The sequence below is a fragment of the Trachymyrmex septentrionalis genome, unplaced genomic scaffold, assembly GCF_001594115.1.
Source record: "Trachymyrmex septentrionalis isolate Tsep2-gDNA-1 unplaced genomic scaffold, Tsep1.0 scaffold1, whole genome shotgun sequence".
Lineage (NCBI taxonomy): Eukaryota > Metazoa > Arthropoda > Insecta > Hymenoptera > Formicidae > Trachymyrmex > Trachymyrmex septentrionalis.
This window is the reverse complement of record NW_017304123.1, coordinates 888,246-909,959: the sequence shown is the minus strand read 5'-3', so window position 1 is coordinate 909,959 and position 21,714 is coordinate 888,246. Positions and strand designations below refer to the sequence as shown.

Sequence of the window (21,714 nt, the reverse complement as noted above, 5' to 3'; positions counted from 1 at the left end):
GTTTAAAGATTGAGTTTAGATTGATTTGTACCGCTCTGACCAAAGACTGTTATTTCTATCAAGGTAATAAGACGTATGTCTTTGAAATACTTTATTTTTGAATCAATATTTCAATTTAATTGTAAGTGTCGGAGCTCTCTTTAGCTGCCAGAGAGCCGCCATTAAAGTGTCTTGTCGTGAGTTAAACTCGCGATTTGTATGCACGAAGTGTACCAAACGTGACGCATCCGATCGCGATTTCAACCGACGTATCCGAGCAAGACAGACATTTTTTTCTTTGAGGTACAATGATTAGATCGTTCAAGCAGAAGGATGTCGCAATAGCTAATTTTATTGTGTGTGGTAATCGCGAAATCCTCAGAAAAAGCAACGTTTATCAATAAACATTTTGCTTATTTGTTAGAACTTTTAACACATATATATTTTTAATGTAATTTTTGTGAATTATTATTAGATATTCAATATGTGAACTTTTTTTCTGTCTCCTTCTCTCTCTCTCTCTCTCTCTCTCTCTCTCTCTCTCTTTCTATATATATATTTTTATTTTTAAATAAATTATAAATATTACAAATATGTAGTATAAATTTTAAGTAAAAACTGCTCCCGAAATGTATATTATGAGTCATTTAAAAGAATAAAGTGGCTTCAAAATCTTAATGATTATATCTTGCATAATCTTCAAATCTAAATTCTAAATTCTGTCGACAAAGAAAATAGGAAATCATCGTGTTGCAAGACGTTTTCTTAACGTAATGTTTACAAATAATTAATATAATTAAGATTACATCTAAATCTAATGGAAATGTGCGTTCCTTAACAAAATGCTTTCTATTTTGCTCCTGGTAGCAACGTGGAATGAAGATTGTATCGCCTACTTTGCGCCTGCGTCTCTAATCTCGCTATTGTTTCCCGGATTATTTCGCGGCAGAGGCGGCTAATTGCATGTCGCTGTCGACACGCGTGGGAAAGCGGTAACAATCTCTACGCGTGACTTCACGACGTTATCTTACTCGTATCGCTCTGATTTTTTAAGAGAAAAAATTGTGAATCCGTTTTTATCATTATTAAGCCTTTTTTCTTGCGTTTATTTCTAAATTATTAAAAATTTACATAACAACTTTTCAACCTATTAATATTTAGCACATCTCTATAAATTCTATCTATTCATTCAAACTAGAACTTTCTATTCAAGTAGATAGTTATAGAATCAAAAAAATCGAGGAGAGATTAATTAATTCTTATCGATTCTTATCTTAGATTGCGTGATTAGAATCGAATACTCATTAAAATGAGCTAAAACAAAATGTTTTGAGATTGAAATATCTTTTACAATTTTTCATAAATTGTTTTATAGAAAGACATAAAAAAAGCATATTTTATTTTATCTGAAACTTGTTTCATTCTTTGATATAACAATTGTAACATATTTGAAAAACTGACAGGATTTAAAATCATTATTTCCTTTATATCGAATAAATTAATTTTTAATTAAATTTAAATAAAATGCCCACATGAAGGTCAATATTGGAAACCTGAAAATCTGATAATTTTCAATGCTTATTTCAATGCTTATAATTTTTGTGTTTTACATTACTTAATTTTATATTTTCCCTACATTTTCGAAGATTAATCTAGATAAAAAGAAGAAAAATAAAAGCATTGTTGAATTTTTCGCAAATTTGTTATTTAACAACGCATTTAATCCGTTCGTTGATTTTGGGAAGAAACGCAACTTCCGTTATAACCACTGTTTATCGTCATCGGCGACCGCACATCCTTCGGCGATTACGGAATGAGGATTCATCAGGGACAAGCAGTCTGTCTTGACTGATCGACGTTCCCGTTGTCGTGACGATTGCACGCGTGCGACTAAATTGAACAACATCCGGAAGTCTCTCCGTGTTGTTTCGTCTTACACAGTGTATAATATCGCGGAAGCTTTCCATGAACCAATTTACATTGTTTAATTACTCGTTGTCATACTTAATTACTTTTCTCGTACATCGCTTTCTTTTATTCGAGGACGCATGCAGGAAATGTTAATTTCTATGACAAGCTCGAAATTAATTTGCTTTTTTTCTTTATCGTCCGTTGTTATCTCTCATAAACTTTGGTAATTAAATTGCGTTATTATTTCTGCACGGAATTTTAATGGAAAATACAGTGGAATTTTATATTTCTATATTTTTTCGGTTATACAAATTCAAAGCGGGAAACCTTCCGGATCCCGCAGCTTTCGATTGAAATTGCGTTGCGCGTAGAAATAATACATAGACATTGCGGCAACGCTGCAATACTATATGTATAGATATTCGATTTTCCGACTGAATTAAATAGAAATTATATTTACCTGACTTTCTACAGAAACGTCTTTATATGTAGTATTGCATATAATATAATAATGCAACAGCTTTTGTGCACATTTGTTACAAAGAAGATCCACTCTCGAGTCCTGAAGACGAGTAGAACCTGATGATAAATAGAAAATGTTGATCGCAAAAAAAAAAATGAAAACATTTTCGCCTGAATTTATCACAAGCCTTATTTTTTCCTGGACCGATTAATCGCGAAATTGATTTGGAGTTTGCCTGATTAATAAATCTGCAGTAAAAATAAAATCGTCCTCGTATATAATCTTGTAATCCTTACCCGAGTCATTGTCGCCCCACCTCGCTACTACGCGATGATTTCACATCCAGCCGATTGGTGCAGCGGGGACTAACAAGCCGGAGTCCTCCTCATCGAGAGAGTCCTCGGCGCCGCGCCGGATGCGATAAAACGACTCGTCGTCGTTGTCGTCGTCGTACTCATCATCGTCCGTTCTTCCAGCACATCGATATAAGTGCGTTCACGCCGTTCGTCGGACGGACGTTGCGAAGAGCGGCGCGGATAAAAGTCGGTAAACTGTGCCAGGTCATCGCTTTTCAGTTCAGACCGAGCCAAGTGATCCGTTACAGTCTCATCGTGGTACCTAGGCGGTCGCTAAGCTCTTCTACTCTCTCGTTCTTACTTACCAATCGACTTTCTCTTGTGATCGAACGTGTTATTTCCGAATCCGTGTGTAATGATTTGCAACAGCGAGAGTGCTGAGAGGAGCATGGTGTGTGCGGAGAAGTCAGTCGCGTGTGATGGAATATGATATATATCGATATCGATACATCGATACATCGAAGGCGACTGATCGCGTGGATAGAAAGCGGTTATCGTTGCGAATCTGTAGGGATTGACTGACGGCTCGGTACATACCGAGGGAGTGGTCGCGTGCTGTTTGCTGTTTGACGATGACGCGTCGATAAGGCGCGTTTAATTGAGGGGAAAGAGGTTGGGTGTCCCACTTGTTGGACCATTACCGGTGTTTACGATACGAGAGTGCGTCGCCGCAACTATAAACGAGAGACAAAAGTGTTCCGCATTGGGGGCGATTATCGACTCGATTAAAACGACCGTCGTCGCTTACGTTAGGATGAGTCGGAAGAAAGTATGGAATTCTATTATGCGACGGAAGAAGAAGAACCATTTGGATATAAACTCGAAGGATGAGAATTCTCCTTCGGGAAACGTTTGTAAGTTTGTGAGGAAGTATCTTGTTTCTTTAGAGAGAAATCTTCTTCAGGCACTTGCTCGAATAACTCAGGCGTACGGAAAGTACGGAAATCGAGCGTGATATCAAAGTGTTCACTATTTATTTTGAAATACGAAGGTTTTTTTCTAAAATAACAGATACCAGCTTTTTTCTCTCCCTCTCGCTTTGACTCGTACAACGGTTTACTTTTGCTAACACCAACTGCTACCGCTTCGTTGGTATTATTCTCGATTAACACACTTCATGCATTGTTTCGGTAACAGCGCAGTTACGTGTTGCACGGAACATCGGCAGAAGCTCAGGGTCTTTTTGCGGAAATGAAAACCGCAACCTGTTCGCCTCGCGTCAGTAAATACCTCGAACGCACGAATGTGCGTGCATGTATACGCGGCGCTGTGACTTCCCATGGCGCTTTATCGCTCGTTAAACTACTATCGTCGGTTCGCCCAGATTTACCACGATTGCGTAAAAGATTATTCATTATCCACGCAAACGTGATAAAATTGCGCAAGGCCTCTCCGCAATACGAAACTGTTCTTTCTTGCGTCGTTTATTTTATTTTATTTTTTTTTCTTTATTTCCGCGTTTCCTTCGCTCACCGATTAAGTACAGATGAAATCGCAATTTTGCATTCCTCGTTTCTCCGCTAGATTTATTTTATGCAGCTTTGCTTTTCATCTCGCGAAATTTGATTTAAAATAGAGAGATTTCTACGTCGGTGGGATTTTTCATTCGACTTTCTGGCGAAGGAACCAATCGGATATTACTGCGCTTTACCTTTTTTTATTTCCTATAACATTTTCATTTCTACCGGTTCCTCATCCCTCGACGTTACATCGGCCTGACGCCTTTCGCATTCGTGATCCCACGATCGGGAGAGAGAAAGAGAGAAGACAAAGTCGGGACTGGCGGCATCTGCTGAAACATCGAACGGAAACGACACCGTATATAGCGACAAAAATATGACTGATCGTGAAGTGGTAGCTCGCGAAATGGAGAAAAAGGAAAGTATAAGTAGGAAGAAATAAGTGCTAAACCATAATGTAAGATAAATTCTTTTTAGCGGCTTAGTAATCCGATGAAGTTATAATATGAAATCACAGAGTCAGGGTGAGTTGGAGAAGCATTGTTGCATTTCACGATAAATGCTTCGGACGCTCTGGAATTGAACGCGAAAGAGTAATGGAGGAAAAAATAGGACGGAAAAGAAGCACGACATTGCGGACATTCAATAAAGGGAATGAAAATACAGATGAAAGAACGGGAAAGCCGACGGTGCGAATAAGCTCTTAATTGTATTTCATCGATTCGATTCACATCTGTTATCTTCTTTTTTTTATCCGGAATCACTGCTAATACTGTCAAATTCTCCTCGAACTCTTTCGCGATCTGAAAGTAAGACATGAATTATTTACGGCGCTCTTTCGAAGCGGATTTAAAATTCGAATCGCTCTGTTTCCATCGTCTCTGTGAAAATGGAACGGATGAATAAAGAGGAAGAAAATGACGGGGACTACGTTGCTTCTCCAGTCGACAATTTTAATTGAAACGTCCGCGCATTTAATTAAAAATCACTGTCCGCTATGATACCAGCCTGAAATCGACTGACTATCCAGCGAGACTCGATTCTTCATGCTCAGTGAAATTGCGTATTGTGACTCTGCTTTGACAAAAAGGAAATAAAAGAATGTTAAGAAAAAATAACTAGAGTCGTAAATATGTATCGCTAGATCGCCTGTTGCGCAAAAGGAGGTGATGCTTAGAACGAAATTAATGGAAATATTCGTGTGTTATTTGAAATTTGATTTAAAATTCTGATTAATAGTTAAAAGCGTCCTATTTATAATTCAAACAAAATATAATTGATAGTAAATGTACTAAATATTGCTGTCCAGGCGACATCTCTCTCTCTCTCAAAGATATATTAAATTTCTTAAATATATATTAAGAAGAACAAACCGAATGAAAACGTAAGTGCTAAACAAAATATATTAGTAAGCGCTAAAACAAATTAAAACAAAAATATAAATAGAAATGAATATAAAACAAACAGCGTTTTGACTCCGATCGAGTCATTATCAATGTTAAACGTGTAAAAACTTTTAATAAATTAATAATATAAACATATTTGAAATAGCAATAACCTATAACTAAAAATTACAAACTACTACGAAAAAAAAAATTTTTTTAATTGTACTGACTTTAATTGATACAAAAAGATAATAAAATAAAACCTACCTATGGTTATCGCAACGATATTAAAAATATTGCTGTTGTATCCAATAGAGATCATCTTTGTAATTGTGCGCTAGATGGTACAGAAAAAACTTGTTGTAGACACGTCGCAATACGTTGGTTAATATATTAAGTTCATGTTGATGAAAAATAGCTAATAAAACAGTCTTCAAAATATTTTCAATGCTAAGTATTAATAACATCAGTCAGAATGTGAAAAAAATATAATATCGGTTGTATAAAAATTTGAGATTCAAAAAGCAATCAGTTTTAAAATTAGTTCCGATGTTAAATAAAATTATATCAGTCAGAATATAAAAATATCGATAGAACAAAAGATTTAAAACTCGAAATACAAGCAGTGTGTCGATATATGTACAACAATAAGATAAATAAGCAATTTGTGATGGAGCTTCCTTGACATCTAAAACGGTAATAAAACGTCATTTGTTTTATATTCATTTCTATTTATTTTTGTTTTAATTTAGCGCTTACTAATATATTTTGATTAGCATTTATATTTTTGTGTTTTCACTTGGTTTATAACTCTTCTTAATATACATTTAATTAATTTATTATATAAACCATTTACATTATGCATATTAAATTTCATTTTTAGATGTATAAATTCAATACACGTTGAAAAAAATTTTCGTTATAAGTTGTAATAATAGAATAGGACTAGTTAAGCAAAAGGGATAAATTAGTCTTAATGCAAATATCTATAAAGATAGCGCAAAGACGAAAATTATTGTGTTGAATACAATAATCTATTTCGGATCAATCTGTGTCAACAGCCGAACACGTGTATTTTCCCGTTTTCGTGCATTAAAAGTAAAACTGTTGAATGAGTATTCTTTTTGGTCTACGTGTAGTAATTAAAACGATTAATTAAAATCCAAATATGTGGTTTTTATATAATTATTAATATTAGTGTGTTTTAATCGACACCGATGTAAAACTTATTTGGGTCAAGTATTGCTCATAATTAATTTTACAAACTCAGAAGCTCAAATGAAATTTGTCTTTATTGATATTTTTTATTCTATGTTAACAATTAAAGGTATATTTTATGTTTAATTTTTATTATTATATAAAGAGTAAAAATTGCAGTTTTTTTAAATTTTGTCAGTTTAAAGATTTATTTATTTAAAAGTATTTTACAAATTATTATATTGAAATCTTTATTATAGTAAAAACTATAATAAAGATTTAATTAATCATGTACTTCTACATAATTCTTTTATTTTTTAAATAATATATAATCCTGTTAAACAATTATCTTTATGACTCACTTACTCGTCGGAGTTGCTTAACATGCTCCATGGGTGAGTCTTTACTTCTTTATAATTAACAAAAATTATTTTCTCATTTACGAAATATATTAAAGATTTATAAGTAGATACTTATTGAGTCAGAATGTGTACCGTTTTAAAACAGTTTATTTGAATAAAAAATGTCACAACTAGCTCTACTCTAATTGTAAACGATATATGGCTCTTCTTTGGATTATAAATGATTAAATTTATATATGATGTAATGTAATGTTATGTAATATTAAAAAATGCAGTTCATTATCTTAGCATAATTATTATAGATCAATCATTCAATTAAATTATTTAGATTAATTATTTTGAGATAACATAAACCGTTGGATTTTTATGTTCGGAACGAGCGTCATGAAAGAGTGACTTACTACAGTAAAGTAATCGGACCAGAACTTTTACACGGTTTTCCTTTGTGTTTTTCAAGGGGGAGACAGATTCCGTTGTTCGTTCAAATAGATCTATTTGTCGAGATATTAAATAATTTCGACGTACCGACATTCCGAAGGCATAATCGCTAATAATGCAGCGCGAAGGAAACGGTTATATGGATTAGTTGGCGGAACAAATCGCACAGCGTTTACGCGGATTGTGCCAAATACGGAACCGCGCGCATCGAACGACCATTAACTTCTTCCTTTTTACACGGAGCACGGAATCAAGGCTGATGCGAGAAAATTTTGATGATTAGAGTGCAAGGAATAATATCCGAAATGACAGTTGAATAATTCACATGATGTTGTAAGATGAAATTGTCCCTTTTGTGGAGGTGGAGGACAGTTTTCGATTTTTTTATTAGTTCGCATTTTTTTTATATAATAGTTTAAATCGCCGCCGTCGTTGCAGCGAATCAGATTGCGGATATAGACAGTTCATGATATGGACTAACGCTGATATGAAGGAGAAGGAGAGTCCCGAGGCCAGTCAAGATGCGACTGTCAACACCGACTCACACGTATTTTTTTTTTTTCTATTGTAACCTGGTAACGTAAGCGAGTAATGACGTAAGGTGACTCCGCACTCCCGTACTTCGGTTTCACGCAGTGTAACTATCTCGCTTAATTGTGACTACTATCATCAAAACGGATGTTATGATTATGATATTTAATGCCCGATATTATTTCTTATTTGGAAAGTCGATAGTGATCGATTGAATTAAAATTTTGATAAATCATACATAATTAAAAATTTATTTTGTATTATACGTGTATGTATGTGTGTGATTGGAATAAGAGAATTTTATATATAAGTCTCTTGAATTTTAATTTATAGAAAATATTCTTACGATTTATAGAAAATATTTTTATGAAAAAAATTAATAATTAATAACTTGTGCGATATATATTATAAATCAAATTTTCTAATTAACTTAATTGAAAGAAAAAAAAAAGTGCAAAAATGAAAAGAGAAAAATAAGAAACAGATTTTTTTAAATATAATACGAGGGCAAGTCAATAAGTTTTTAGAAAAATATAGTAAAATACATTTTTTTTGATCGATTCATTTTTATTTCTCAACATAGTTTCCTTTCAGCTCAGATACACTTGATCCAACGATTCTCCAACCTTTTCAAGCCGTTCGAATAATATTTGTCCAACCATTCAAAATAAGCCTCCGTTTCGGCGATGAGCTGCTCTCTGATGGTGAATCTCTTTCCTCCGAACCATTTCTTCAGGTTTGGAAACAGGAAATAGTCGCAGAGGCTAAATCTAGCGAATATGCTGGATGGGGAAGCAATTCGTAGCGGAATTCATTGAATTTCGCCATCGGTGCCGGGCACGTGTGAACCCGTGCATTGTCTTGATGGAAGAGCACTTTCTTCTTTGTCAAATGGAAACGTTTTTTCTTTAAAATATTGCTGAAACGGTCCAATAAGGCTGCGTAGTAATCGCCATTGATCGTTTGCTTCGACGGAAGGTAATCGATATGAATTATACCGTGCATCCCAAAAAACTGTGGCCATCACCTTTCCGGCCGACTTCACGGTCTTCGCCTTCTTCGGAGCTGATTCACCCGGTGAAGTTCATTGTTTTCTGTTCCTTCGTCTCGGGTGTGAAGTAATGGATCCATGTTTCGTCCACAGTAATGAATCGAAGAAATTCATCTGGATTACGTTGAAACATCTCCAAACATTGTTTCGAAATCGTCACACGGTCGCGTTTATGGTCCACAGTGAGCAAACGCGGCACCCATCCTGCCGATAGCTTTTTCATACCCAATTGTTCGTGCAAAATTGAAATCACTGTGCCATGTGATATACCTGTGGTCTCAACAAGCTCACGCACTTTCACTCGTCGATCAAAACAATATCGTGGACTTTATCGATGATTTCTGGCGTAGCAGCCTCAATTGGACGTCCCGAACGAGGTGCATCACATGTGGATGTACGACCACGTTTCAATTCATTTACCCAATAGTACACAGTCGCAAACGCTGGTGCAGATGTGCTGTGATTTATCCAACTCGGCTTTGATTTCTTTCGGCGTTAAATCTTTCATATGCAGATGTTTGATCACGAAACTCATTTTTTTCCATTTTGCAAAAAATACAAAGGTTGTTTTCTTTAATCGTCTACAGAAATGAAACTACGCGATGAAATTCCGCTCAAAATTTGACAGTAATCAGCTGAAAGATGCTACTTGTCAAAAAGTAATGTGACACTGCCTTCCGATAGATTTTCTCAGAATTTATTGACCTCATATATGGGAGATTAAGATATGACTTTTACGGAGGTTAACTTTACGGAGATTCGATTATATGTATATATATATATATAGATATGTATATAGATATATATATATCTCGATATACATATATATATCGAGAAATTTAGCTCCTAAAATCAAGAATATATGCGAAGCTCGTTAGTTAATGTAAGAACATGTATTTATTGTATAAAATTGCTAATGTTTATTTTCTACAAATAAGGCTATTTTTTATTAAAAATTTCCTTGTACGAATACTTTTTGCTCTCACTGTATATATGTACATATACATATATGCATATAATGTATAAAATATCCTACAAAATATACAATAAATCTCTTAATTTTAGAAACGGTTTCGAAAAAGACAACTATATACTAAAAAACTTTGTTACTAAATAATTTAGATTCTAATAGAGATTTTAATATAAACAGTGAAGATAATTATTTTAAATTTTATATTACATAAAATCTATTACTACAACATTTTTTTACAGTAATGAAATTCTCTTTCTCTCTCTCTCTCTCTCTCTCTCTCTCTCTCTCTGTCTCTCTCTTTCAATTTGAAATAATTAAAATAACCGAAACAAGGCAGTTGTTATTTAATATTTGAATAATCTGATTTTCTCTGCTCTCTTTGTACCATTCAAGTTTTCTACATCAGATAATAAATTGTATTAGATATTAAATATAAAACGTTCATTTTTCGTATTATTATTAATAACAACCGCAACTTTGTTAAAAATGAACATTTAAATTTAAAAAGAAGGGTTTTAAAGCTCAAAATTTCTATTTTCGAAGAGTTACAATATTATGTTTTTAGAGTTTCTGTGAGTTTGGTAATTTTTACTTATATGTAGAAAACTATATAAGTTGGATAAAAAGGGATTTATCACTTTATAGACTTGTCACGTGCTTAACAAAATTTGAGAACTTTCTGTGGTGAAAGTTCAAAGCTTTCCTTGCAATTGTTTTTAAAAATTGTTCCTAAGATTTGTTATTATTGAGTTATCGTGGATTAAATAAAAGAATTATTATTAATATTTTATTTTTCATTGCTCATAACGCCGTTAAAAATCGTCGTATCACAAATTGAAAAAAACTGAGTCTTGAAACTTTGCTCCATCGAACGGTGTAATTGCTAAATTTTTTTTAGAAACATGTAGACATTTTAACATGTAGTATAATAATAATAATACGGAAAACGGACATTTTATGCTTGATGGCCTAATACGTTAATTTAATAAGTATGATTTCAAAAAACTGACAATTATATAATGCGCAAAAATATCGGTTGTATTTAAAGTAAAGTTATTTCAACAATATATATACTTTAAATAACAAAGAATAAAAGAGTTAGTTAATGTTTGTTATTTTTAGTAATTACTTCTGATCTACATATATTTCTTATTCAATATTTTAAATAAGTTTTCGGAATCTATTATTTTTTATTTTTTACTTTTAATAAATCGTATTAGTTATTTTACCGAGCCCTGCGCAAAAATATAACACAACTTATTTGGTTGTACGTTTATCCAATTGCTTTCTTTCGCTATATAGGATCGTATTCCACACAGGTACATTAATAATTAGAAGCTTTACGGCGCGTACCGTCAGCTGGAGGACGAGAGTAATGGCGGCTTTGTCTTTTTCGAACCTCGAGGGTTCTTCCCTCTTCCGCCGCCTTACTCTTCGCGCGTTCTCCGCTTTCGTGCGAGCGCGATTCCTACGTTCTCTTCACCCACTCTCGTCTTCGCATTTCTGCAACATGCATCCGCAATCTCTTTCTTTGCGAGGTGGAATCTCGAGACGAGACGGGTACGCAAACGCCAAAGGGCTAGAAAATGATCGAAGGATGAGAAGAGTATCTTTTTACGCGTTTCTTTGAATTTCTCTAAGAGACGAAAGCCTTTTGTGACTTATGTTACTTTTGTGAGATAATACTTACCATGATGTCTTCTACAAAATAACATTAGATATATACCGACTATAGAGTTTCAGAGCAAAACAGTTTCTGCGTATTTAACGCATTAAATATTTGATGCATTAAGAATATTAATACTTGAATAATTTTACTTCCTTACTTTATGCCAATAAATGTTTTCAAATTAGATGATAAATTAATTTATAAGTATGATTTCAAAGATTGGACAATTATAATCGGATAATAAATGGCAGCTTAAGAAATGACTTTGTTTTTGTGCATATTTCTTTATCAAGTATAATAATAATTAGAATTCATCCTTCAGTTTATCATGATTCGCTGAATAAAATTTGTTTTTACCGAAGAAACCAATTCGAGCGCGAATCTGCCGTAATGTTTTATGGCCCGTAGAATACTTTCTTTTTCTCTGAAGTCGCACACAATCCGAGTGCAGTAATTATGAGTGCCGCTTGCCTTTTAAGAACCGCGATAGTCCATTGTATCTCCGCACTCTCTTCTTCTTGCAACAGCTCGTAAAAAACCAACGCTCTAATTTTGCGACGTAAATGCTTATGTCCAATCTATGTTAAATATGCTCGACTTGGGAATATTCTCGATCACCAAGAACAATGGATTAACAGAATAATTTTGTTAATTAGCCAAATGCTGTTTTGAAATCACTAATATAATAATGTAAGCTCAGTAAATTCGTTCTTTTTTTATTAAATAGCTCAGTAAATTTGTTTTGTTTTTTTTTTTTTATTAAATAGAGATTTTATTATTAAGTAATAAATGATGAATTTCTTTAATATTTTTATTTTTGCTTTTTTTTTTATGTAGTACAGAAAACAACGTTATGAGTGTATTATCTTAAAAAATTATAGATTGAGATAAAATATATATAGTATTTTTTATTGATTTAATGCTAGATGATATTTTATTCTTAAAATTACACATTATATAATGTTACATACAATGTGATATAAGCTAATTGAATGTGAATCGGTTGAGAATCTAGTTTCCAAATGGAACCATCGTATTGAGTAGTGGGCTAGGTTCATCTGGCTCCTCCTACGTTGTATGAGTCAATCTCCTTGTACGGAAAGGAGGAGCGTGTTCGCTTATTTCACACCGGAAATACAGCGTGGTTGACGACTTGATGATCTTTCCTCATTAAGAGCCACACCTTATTATTTCTTTCTTCACAATTCGCAAAATGATTAAAATTCTCTCGATTCTTGAATTTTTTTTTTTTTTTTTTTTTTTTATAAAATTGAAAGATGTTTTTTGTATTTTTGTATATTTAATTAGATTTGTAATTTTATTTTGCAAAAGTATGGAAATTTTTCAAGTCTTTGATTATTTAATCATTTTAGAAAACTAAAATAGGAACGATGACTTATTACAAACTTTTCATTTTATACTGTAATTGCAAAAGTATTCAACACAGATTGATAGAATTAATTCGAACTATTTTACATTGCATACATCACCGTGAATGCTTCTTTCAAAATCATTCTTTTGAATGAATTTGTGTAAGCGTGTTATTGAAATTGCAGATGCAACACGCCGAGTAAAAATACAGATAAATTAAATTGCAGGCATTACGGGTCTTAAAAGTAAATTTATTGCGCATCATTAATGTAAATATGTATAATTACGATTTGGAAATTAGCGCTTTCTCTTGTTTCTTTGCTAATGAAACGCGACGCTTCAGTCTATAACAATGACTACGTACAGCGCAATCGGTGACAATGCATCTAAATCCAACAATATGTTGCAATACATATATCAATGTAGTCCGATCTACTACACACGGCAGACGAGGTAAAACATGAATCGATTATCGATTTTGTTTGCAACTCGGTTTGCAATTTGTGGCGATATACATTTAAATATATGTATTTATGTAAACATCGCTTGGAAATGTTTGCTGAATCTCAGATCGACAATAATATTATCCTAAGAATGGATCTGAACATGGAGAAAAGCTCGCAAAACGCATAATTTTCATATAGAAAGCACCCGTGGAAGCCTCAAGAATATTATTCTTAAGATATTGTTTAATTATAGAAGACAGTTTTAAGTATCTAAAAATTCAACTAGAATACAGATCTGAAAATATTTATTTTTATACCATCAAAACACATAAATATGTATAAAACGCTCAAGCGTTGATGCTGTAAAAAGTTTTAACATTCTAACAAGTTCGAGTGTTACATAATTATTTTGACGGTTCAAACAAAAGAAGTGTAGAAATAGAATCAAAAGTATCTGCAATTTATCTGTAATTTTTAAACGAATCTATTGTTACATATAATGTTACGTAAAATGTTGGTTTTATATTGGAAAGAAAGAGGAAATAAAGGCAAAAAAAGAAGAGATAGATAAGACAATAATAACAATTGTAGAAATATGTGTAATATCGATATAAATCTATAACATGGCTAACAAATCAGCATTATATATGAAATTCGAAAAAATATGTGGGACAACCGAAGGAATGTATATTATAAAGCTATGACAAAATTTACTTTCGTTAACTGAAAGAAGTAGGTTACGGAAACAAATCTATGTATCATAAACTATCAAATGCAAATGTATATATATGGCGCAGTGTATGCGGGTATTTGTTCGTATGACAGTTCAGCAGACTATTACACAGTCACTATACTGACGGGAATGAATGGGCCCAGCATTGTGTGTATTAAATATCTTTTTCCCTTTCCTCTCGCATCCTCTCAATCGTACGTCAATGCGTACACGTTCACAGTTCAGATACATGTGCAACGCGATAGAGTTACGGAAGTATTTCCGTATTTTGTCAGTCTTATCTGGTTTTCTGATTGCGACAGTGGTTCTCAATCGATCGATGCTTGTAGTAGTTATTAAATATTCGAATATGATTCTTAACCCGGGAACAGTCACCTAAAATTTTTACACTTTAACAGCAAGAAAATAAAGCTCACGATAGTTTTCTTTACTGATCGTGAATGTGTTACTTATTTTTTATTTCAACATACGTTTTTTTAATATAGAATAGTCTATATACCGCAAATGTAGGTGGCTTGTAAGCACGTTTGACAGCATGTACTTTTGTTAAATTTGATTATGGAATCCATCCATGAGTTCTCTAAAGGAAGTTTAAAAAATGAATTGATAACCAAGCTCTAACGTTAAGTCTAAAACTTAAACTTAACTCTTTAGAGACTCACGGATGGATAGCACGATTAAATTTAACAAAAATACATGCTGTCCCGAGTCGCCTACATTTACGGTACGTAATGATAAATCTATATATGTGTATATGATGATAACAAATACTAATAAACTGTAATACATTCAATTAATATACAATAAATAATCAATAATAGAGAATTTTTAATTGAAGTGTAAAAATAGTTTAGGCGAAAAAGCTAGATGACTATTTCTGAGTTAAATATATCTTTTTCATCATGAAAGAGATGAGATTTACCTATGCTTATCGAACGCATAATTATTTATTGGGGCATTCAATATTATTAATACATATCATATTAATAACGAATACGTATTAATATTTACTATATTTGCTTAAAAAGTATACAATACATTTTTTCTTCTAATATTATAAAAAAATCTATAACACATTATCCAAACGTTTCTCCAAGCTATGCTTTACTTTTTACCAACTTGGAAACATTTTACTAATTTGACAACATCTTGTAAATACACATGAAAATCTTGTAAGTTTTTCTTATCTGTCTATGCCTGGCATTATATAACCTCTACGAGGCTACGCTTATCCTTTTCATATTCTCATAATCAACATATTCTCTTTGGATTTGTCAACACAAATGTAATGCTTGTATAGCGCCGTTATTACGACGAGTTTCTACGTTGCCAAGAAGAGGATCTCAACACAGGCACACCTTGGATCCGGAATTGTCCTCGTTGCGCGAGCATGATAACAATCATCTTTTCGTGGAGTGTAAGTGTGCTCTCGCGTAAATGTATTTTTATGAATATTATCTTATATACATATAATTTTGATGCGATTATAAAAAAGTTTGTGCAATTTGTCGGTCCGAGCGTTTTAGTAGGTAACGACTAATTTTCCAAACTACACATCATACACCAGTCCGGTCTTTCTGGTCAAATTATCGTATCCAATTAGTTTCTTTTATTTGTTTTATTTATTAAAAAGAAATTGCTTCGCTCGTCTATGCCTACGATTATGCCGAGAGATGGTGGAACAATTTCCCAGTGTTTACGCGAGAAGATCGGCCGCCTGGAATCGAGCCAGCGATATTTTTACGCGTTCCGTCGGTCGAGTGAGACGGAAACTGCTGCGCAAACGAAACCCGCAATATTCCACGATCTATGGTCGCAGTTACACGAAACGATCGGAATTTCGGGTCGTTGGCGAAGAGAGTTTTTGATGCCAGTTATGCGGGGGTAGTATTGCGGCATTCATGCGCGCAAACTATGACCCATATTCACCGGATCATCCGCGAAACTGAAAGGAAAAATCGCAGATGAAATAAATGTGGCTGACTTATTTACTTTGTGAACAATGATGATATTTAAAATAGTAAACATGTAAAATAATCATTAGTAAACAACACCTGATAAATTAATGTTATATGTTTTTAAATTAAGTTAAAATAAAGTAAGAATTAAAAAATCTTGAAAAAATCAATTTTATTCAGTTAAAAATTGCGTTAACATAAGTTAAATTTAAAATTATTTTTCATATGATTTTTTTTAAATTAAATCATTTTTCTTTATAGATAAATTTTTTAACGCTTCATTTATATTGGGAAATCATATTTTGAAATGTAACTGCAGAAAATACAAGTAATATATTACTAATTTGATATATATATATATAAAATTACATAACTGCACAAGAGATTTATTTGCTAATGCAATAATTTTCGTTTAAATGTATATTTTATTGTACATGTAATATACAGGATGATCCACTGAAAATCTTAAACATTTCACTTATATTAAAGGAAGCTGTTGCATCGTTATTATTCATAAAATTAATATTAATAATTGTTAATACTCACGTTTTTGCACGAAAAGTTAAAATATTCAAATTTAAAATTATACTAGATTGAAATACGGATTATTGATTTCCAAACGTAAAGTTTTTGACAGCGATATGATTCGTGTAAAAGTGGAAAACATACGTTGAACAGTAATTTAAAACAATAATATAAATAAAAGTAATAGAACAGAATAACTGATGAAATCGAATGAGAAAGACCCAACTATGCGTAATAGAGGAGAATGAAATTACTGATTAATTAATAGCCATATCCGATTTTTTCCTTTTTATCTTTCGTGCATATCAAGTTAAACAATTCAATTTTCTTTATTTGCACACCAGAGTTTTCTTTGTAAAAGTGAAAAGCTGTGATTAAATTGCGAAATTTTATACGAAACACAATTGAAAACATGGAGCGTAATCTGCGAAATACATTACTTATCTTATGCCGTTGCATTAATTTTTCTCGCAGTTTGCAGATCCTTATAAGCTTGCTAAGCATACGAGATTTCTTTAAGATCTCACGCAGATTAGGACGACGGAAGTAGACCGAGCGCGTGGAAATTGGCAGAGGCGCGCAATGAATGCAGCTTTCACCGGATTACGCAAAAGAGGCGGTGAAGCTGCAGTTCGAAATGCAGCCGAGAACGCGAAACAATGACCAAGAAACTCGAGCAGATTCAATTCACGAAGCGGGAGGAAAAAATGTGTCCCGGTTTCTCAACCAGAAAAAGACAACCAGTGTGCAATTACAACGGAAGAATATCCTTAATATCTTTGGAAGTTTCTCTCATTCGTCAACCTTCTTAATATATAAGTTAAATGCATAAACATTAAATAGTAAATGAATGAAAATTTATTAAGCGACCAATGTATTACGTATACAATTGGACGAGCAGGATTGTATTGAAAATATTCGCCGTGAATACATTTCATTGTATAAAGATTAAAGTAAAGCAAATGAGATTGCAATTAATTTTGATCGGTACTATTAAATTGGCGAGTTATTAATAGGCTATAATTTATGAATAAAGATTAGTTTGCAGATGTAGATAAAAGATTAATGATGAATTGATTAAATCACGATTGATGCTAAATAAGTAATGTAGCGTAGGCACTAATTATATGAAAACAGTGGTTTCGGTTGAATTAGCTAAAATTATAATATTTTGTAGATTATGAAATGTGTGTGTGTGTGTGCTGATCAAAAATTTTCATAGATGATAATAAAAAAATAGGTAAATTTTAGTCTATTTAAAAGTTGCTATTTTGAATTTAATTAGACTGACAAGTAAATATCTTCACTAAACTATTCATTTTTTTATATCTATACTTTAATATTTTTATACACAGAATAATGAGATAAATTAAATGATGTAAAGAAAAATACATCCTTGTTTAAAGAAAAGTACACTGTAAGAAATAAAATATTAATTTTAACTTACGTCTTAAGTGGAAATTAATATTTTATTTCGTACAGCGTATATATTATAGTTCGCAAATATGTATAATTTTTTTAAAAACCACTATATATTTTTTTTACATTATTTGATTCATCTTAAGATTCCATTTAAAAGTATAATGTTAAGATACGATTAGAAAAAAATGAATAGTTTGGTAGATAAAAATATTTTTTAGTCTGATTAGACTAAAAATAGCAACTTTTAAATAGAGTCTATTTTTTTTTTTTTTGCCTAATTTGATCAGCATCTCATAATCTCCAAAAGATCAGTTTCAGCCAATTTGATTAATACCACTCTTTTATGATTGGTAGGGAATATTTTATCCTAAATAATTTAATGCTAATTCGTTTTTACAGGTAATTCTTAATTCAAACAATTTTTTTATACGTGGCTCTTTAAATTATAACAAATATAATATCTGTTAATATCTGTCGAACAAAGGGTTTATGTAAAATTACGTTTTATGTCGAAACTAAACTCAATTGTATGTACCGTGATGTATAAAATTAATGACATTATTACGCCACTTAGCGAAGCAAAATAGATCATCTCATTACGCACTACGACCTGATTTCGCCCTATGGCGATTAATTTCATTTGTGCCAACGACAAAGGCGATTTCGTGGAAGAGTATAAAAGCGACGGAGTATAAAAGCAGACGGCAATTTTTTTGCTCTCGAGAGAGTTGATTAAATATTAACGTGAACAGAATGTCGCAATGAGCATAAAAAAAGCAATGGATTTCGTAAGAAACGGACGATCTTGTGATCTCTTTTATTTCGAGGCCTCATCCGCTTTTCTCACCGTATTTTAATCGTTGCGCAACGTGAGAAGCGTTACCGATTTCAGAAGATTCCAGATAACATAGAACGTGCGACGCACTGAAACGTAGATTAACAGTCCGTAACGGTTATAGTTATCTAAGTAACATAATGACAAGCGCGGTGACACGCCTTCTAACATGCGTAAAATTCGCTTTTGCGGATCCTTATGCAACCTTTTATGATCCTTGAAGACAATCGAAATATATTACTTTTGGTATTTTTAACATTCGCATTTTGTTATTATTTAAATTGATTAAATTGTAATTGATATTGAATAAATAATACAGCAATTTCTTTTATTACGTATAGCAATTTTGACAACGTTAAAAGGATGAAATTTTGTGGTTTAGTCACTTTAGCACATTTACATATCATTTGATTTTGAGATGTTTAGATTACAGTTATATAAATTTGTTATCGATAACAACTATCACATATTACATGTAAATGCAGATAATACAGATAACTGATTTATGTACACACAAATTAAAATTTAGTTCAAGATAAATTTACAATAAAATGTCTTTTTCCACAATTTTTTGCGAGCATAAACGACAAGAATCTTATTGGACTGTACATGTGAACATAAATTCACGAGCAACGAAAAACATAACGTTGATGTTTAAACGCATTTATAGCACTTTAGGATTTTAGGACTTTAATAAACGTTTCTTTTTTCGTCTTTATAGAAAATAATAGGCTAATATTAAATGTTGATTTTTTACGAGCAGATATTTTACAATCATAAAATAACTGGTCAGTTGACGAATTGCTCACCAGAGCAGTAATGAAAAGTAACCTCACGCGAGCTGAATTGTCAGCTTACGCGTGCAATGAGCAAAAGTCAAAGGTGGTTTAATTACCGACGACCTTATTTATCGCCGCAATGTTAAATTTTGTATAGGAGCTAGACGATGCGTTCCTTTAGCGGAGCTGAAAATTAACTTATTTGAAATGTAATTTTGTTATTTAAATTTTAATAAGTAGTAAATTATATACTGAAATTAATTTCATTGATAAATGTGAAAGAGTGCAATATGAAGTAAATATAAACAGAGAGAATAAGAGAAGAGAAGAAGAGAGAGAGAGAGAGAGAGAGAGAGAGAGAGAGAGAGAGAAATGATAGGCACAACAATAATAAGAGAAATAAATAATAATGCAAAATAGGCGGTAATGGTTTGGCTGGCTTTATTCGCGCATTGTTGTGTTAAAATAATTCGCAATATATCTCGACCTGTACCTCTATGTTGCAAAATGAATTTATAGGTATTGTTGCCACGAGTAATTATGAAAAGTCATATTTACCATGGAAAATATAGCCACGAGCGTATTTACAATATACTGAATTTCACGTATTCGCAAAAAGAATCTCGAAAATGTAACGTAGAAAAATAATCAGATATCTTAGATTTCTCCGAAATTTTATTTTTTTGAAACAATAAAAATTAAATGTAATATATATGATATAAAACATTACATTCTTTTTTATACTAAAACATCCTTTCAATCGCGCATATTTAAAAAAAAATGCACAATAGCTTACAAACAACACTGCCTCCTTTTTCAATATGGAAAGGTTCCGGCTCTTAAGTGCAAGTAAATTTGTTAGTAGCTTGACAAATATTGCCACACACATCTAAAATTTTAAACAATCCTTGCCTGATACTATCCGACCTTCCGTTGTATACATATATATATATTGGGTCGAGGAAAAAGTTTCTTCGTATTTTTTTATTCAAAATTGTATATACAATATCTTCGTCAAAAATGAACGAAATTTAAAAAAAAAAAAGATTTTAAGGTTTGAAATCTCTACTTTTGAAAGATTATTATATTTTTTGAATTTCTATGAGTTTGGTAATTTTTACATTTAAAAAACTACGAGCTGAAAAAGATGAAAAATTTTCTTTTCACTTTGGGGGTCTCTCATGTGCCCAAAAAAAAATTTACGAAAATTTTCGACTACCTATCGTGAAAGCTTGAAGCTTTCCCAAATCATTTTCTAAGAATGTTCTTATAATTTTTTGTTTCTGAGTTATTCGCGAGTTAAATAAAGGAGCATTCTGACTTTGCTTATAACTCCGATAAAACTCATCATACTGCAATTTAAAAAACAGATTCTTAAAGCTGAAATTTTACTTTAGCGAATGATATAACGAATTGTAAGAAAAATTTTGTAACAAAAAACTTTTGCAAAAAAATTTTTTTTAATGCAAAGAAAGTTTCTTTGTATTAAAAAAATTTTTTTTACTATTAGGTGAAGTAAAAAGTCATCGCGTTTTTTTAAAAGACATCTATCAGTAAAAACCGCAATTACTTTCTTACCAACAATATAAATATATCTTGATAGAATAAAGTTTCAGCTTTAAAAATCTCTTTTTTTAATTATACGATACGACAATTTTTAATGGAGTTATGAGCAATTAAAGTCAAAATAATTCTTTTATTTAATCCGCGATAACTCAGTAATCAAAAGTCGTAGGAATATTAAAAAAAAACGATTTTGTAGGGAAAGTATCAAGCTTTCACGATATGTAATCGAAAATTTTCTCAAATTCGTTTTGGACACGTTACAAATCCACAAAGTGAGAAGAAAATTTTTCGTCTTTTTCAGCTC

General features: G+C 32.1%; 1 protein-coding gene across 1 annotated transcript in view; it reads left to right on the top strand.

Moving 5' to 3' along the window:
• Nucleotides 1-21,714, top strand: part of LOC108751093 — a 95,362-nt gene that overhangs the window by 72,541 nt on the left and 1,107 nt on the right. Inside the window, exon 5 of the mRNA XM_018491103.1 lies at nucleotides 15,626-15,742. Within this exon, the coding sequence (XP_018346605.1) occupies nucleotides 15,626-15,742 (117 nt within the window). The remainder of the gene's footprint in view (nucleotides 1-15,625; nucleotides 15,743-21,714) is intronic.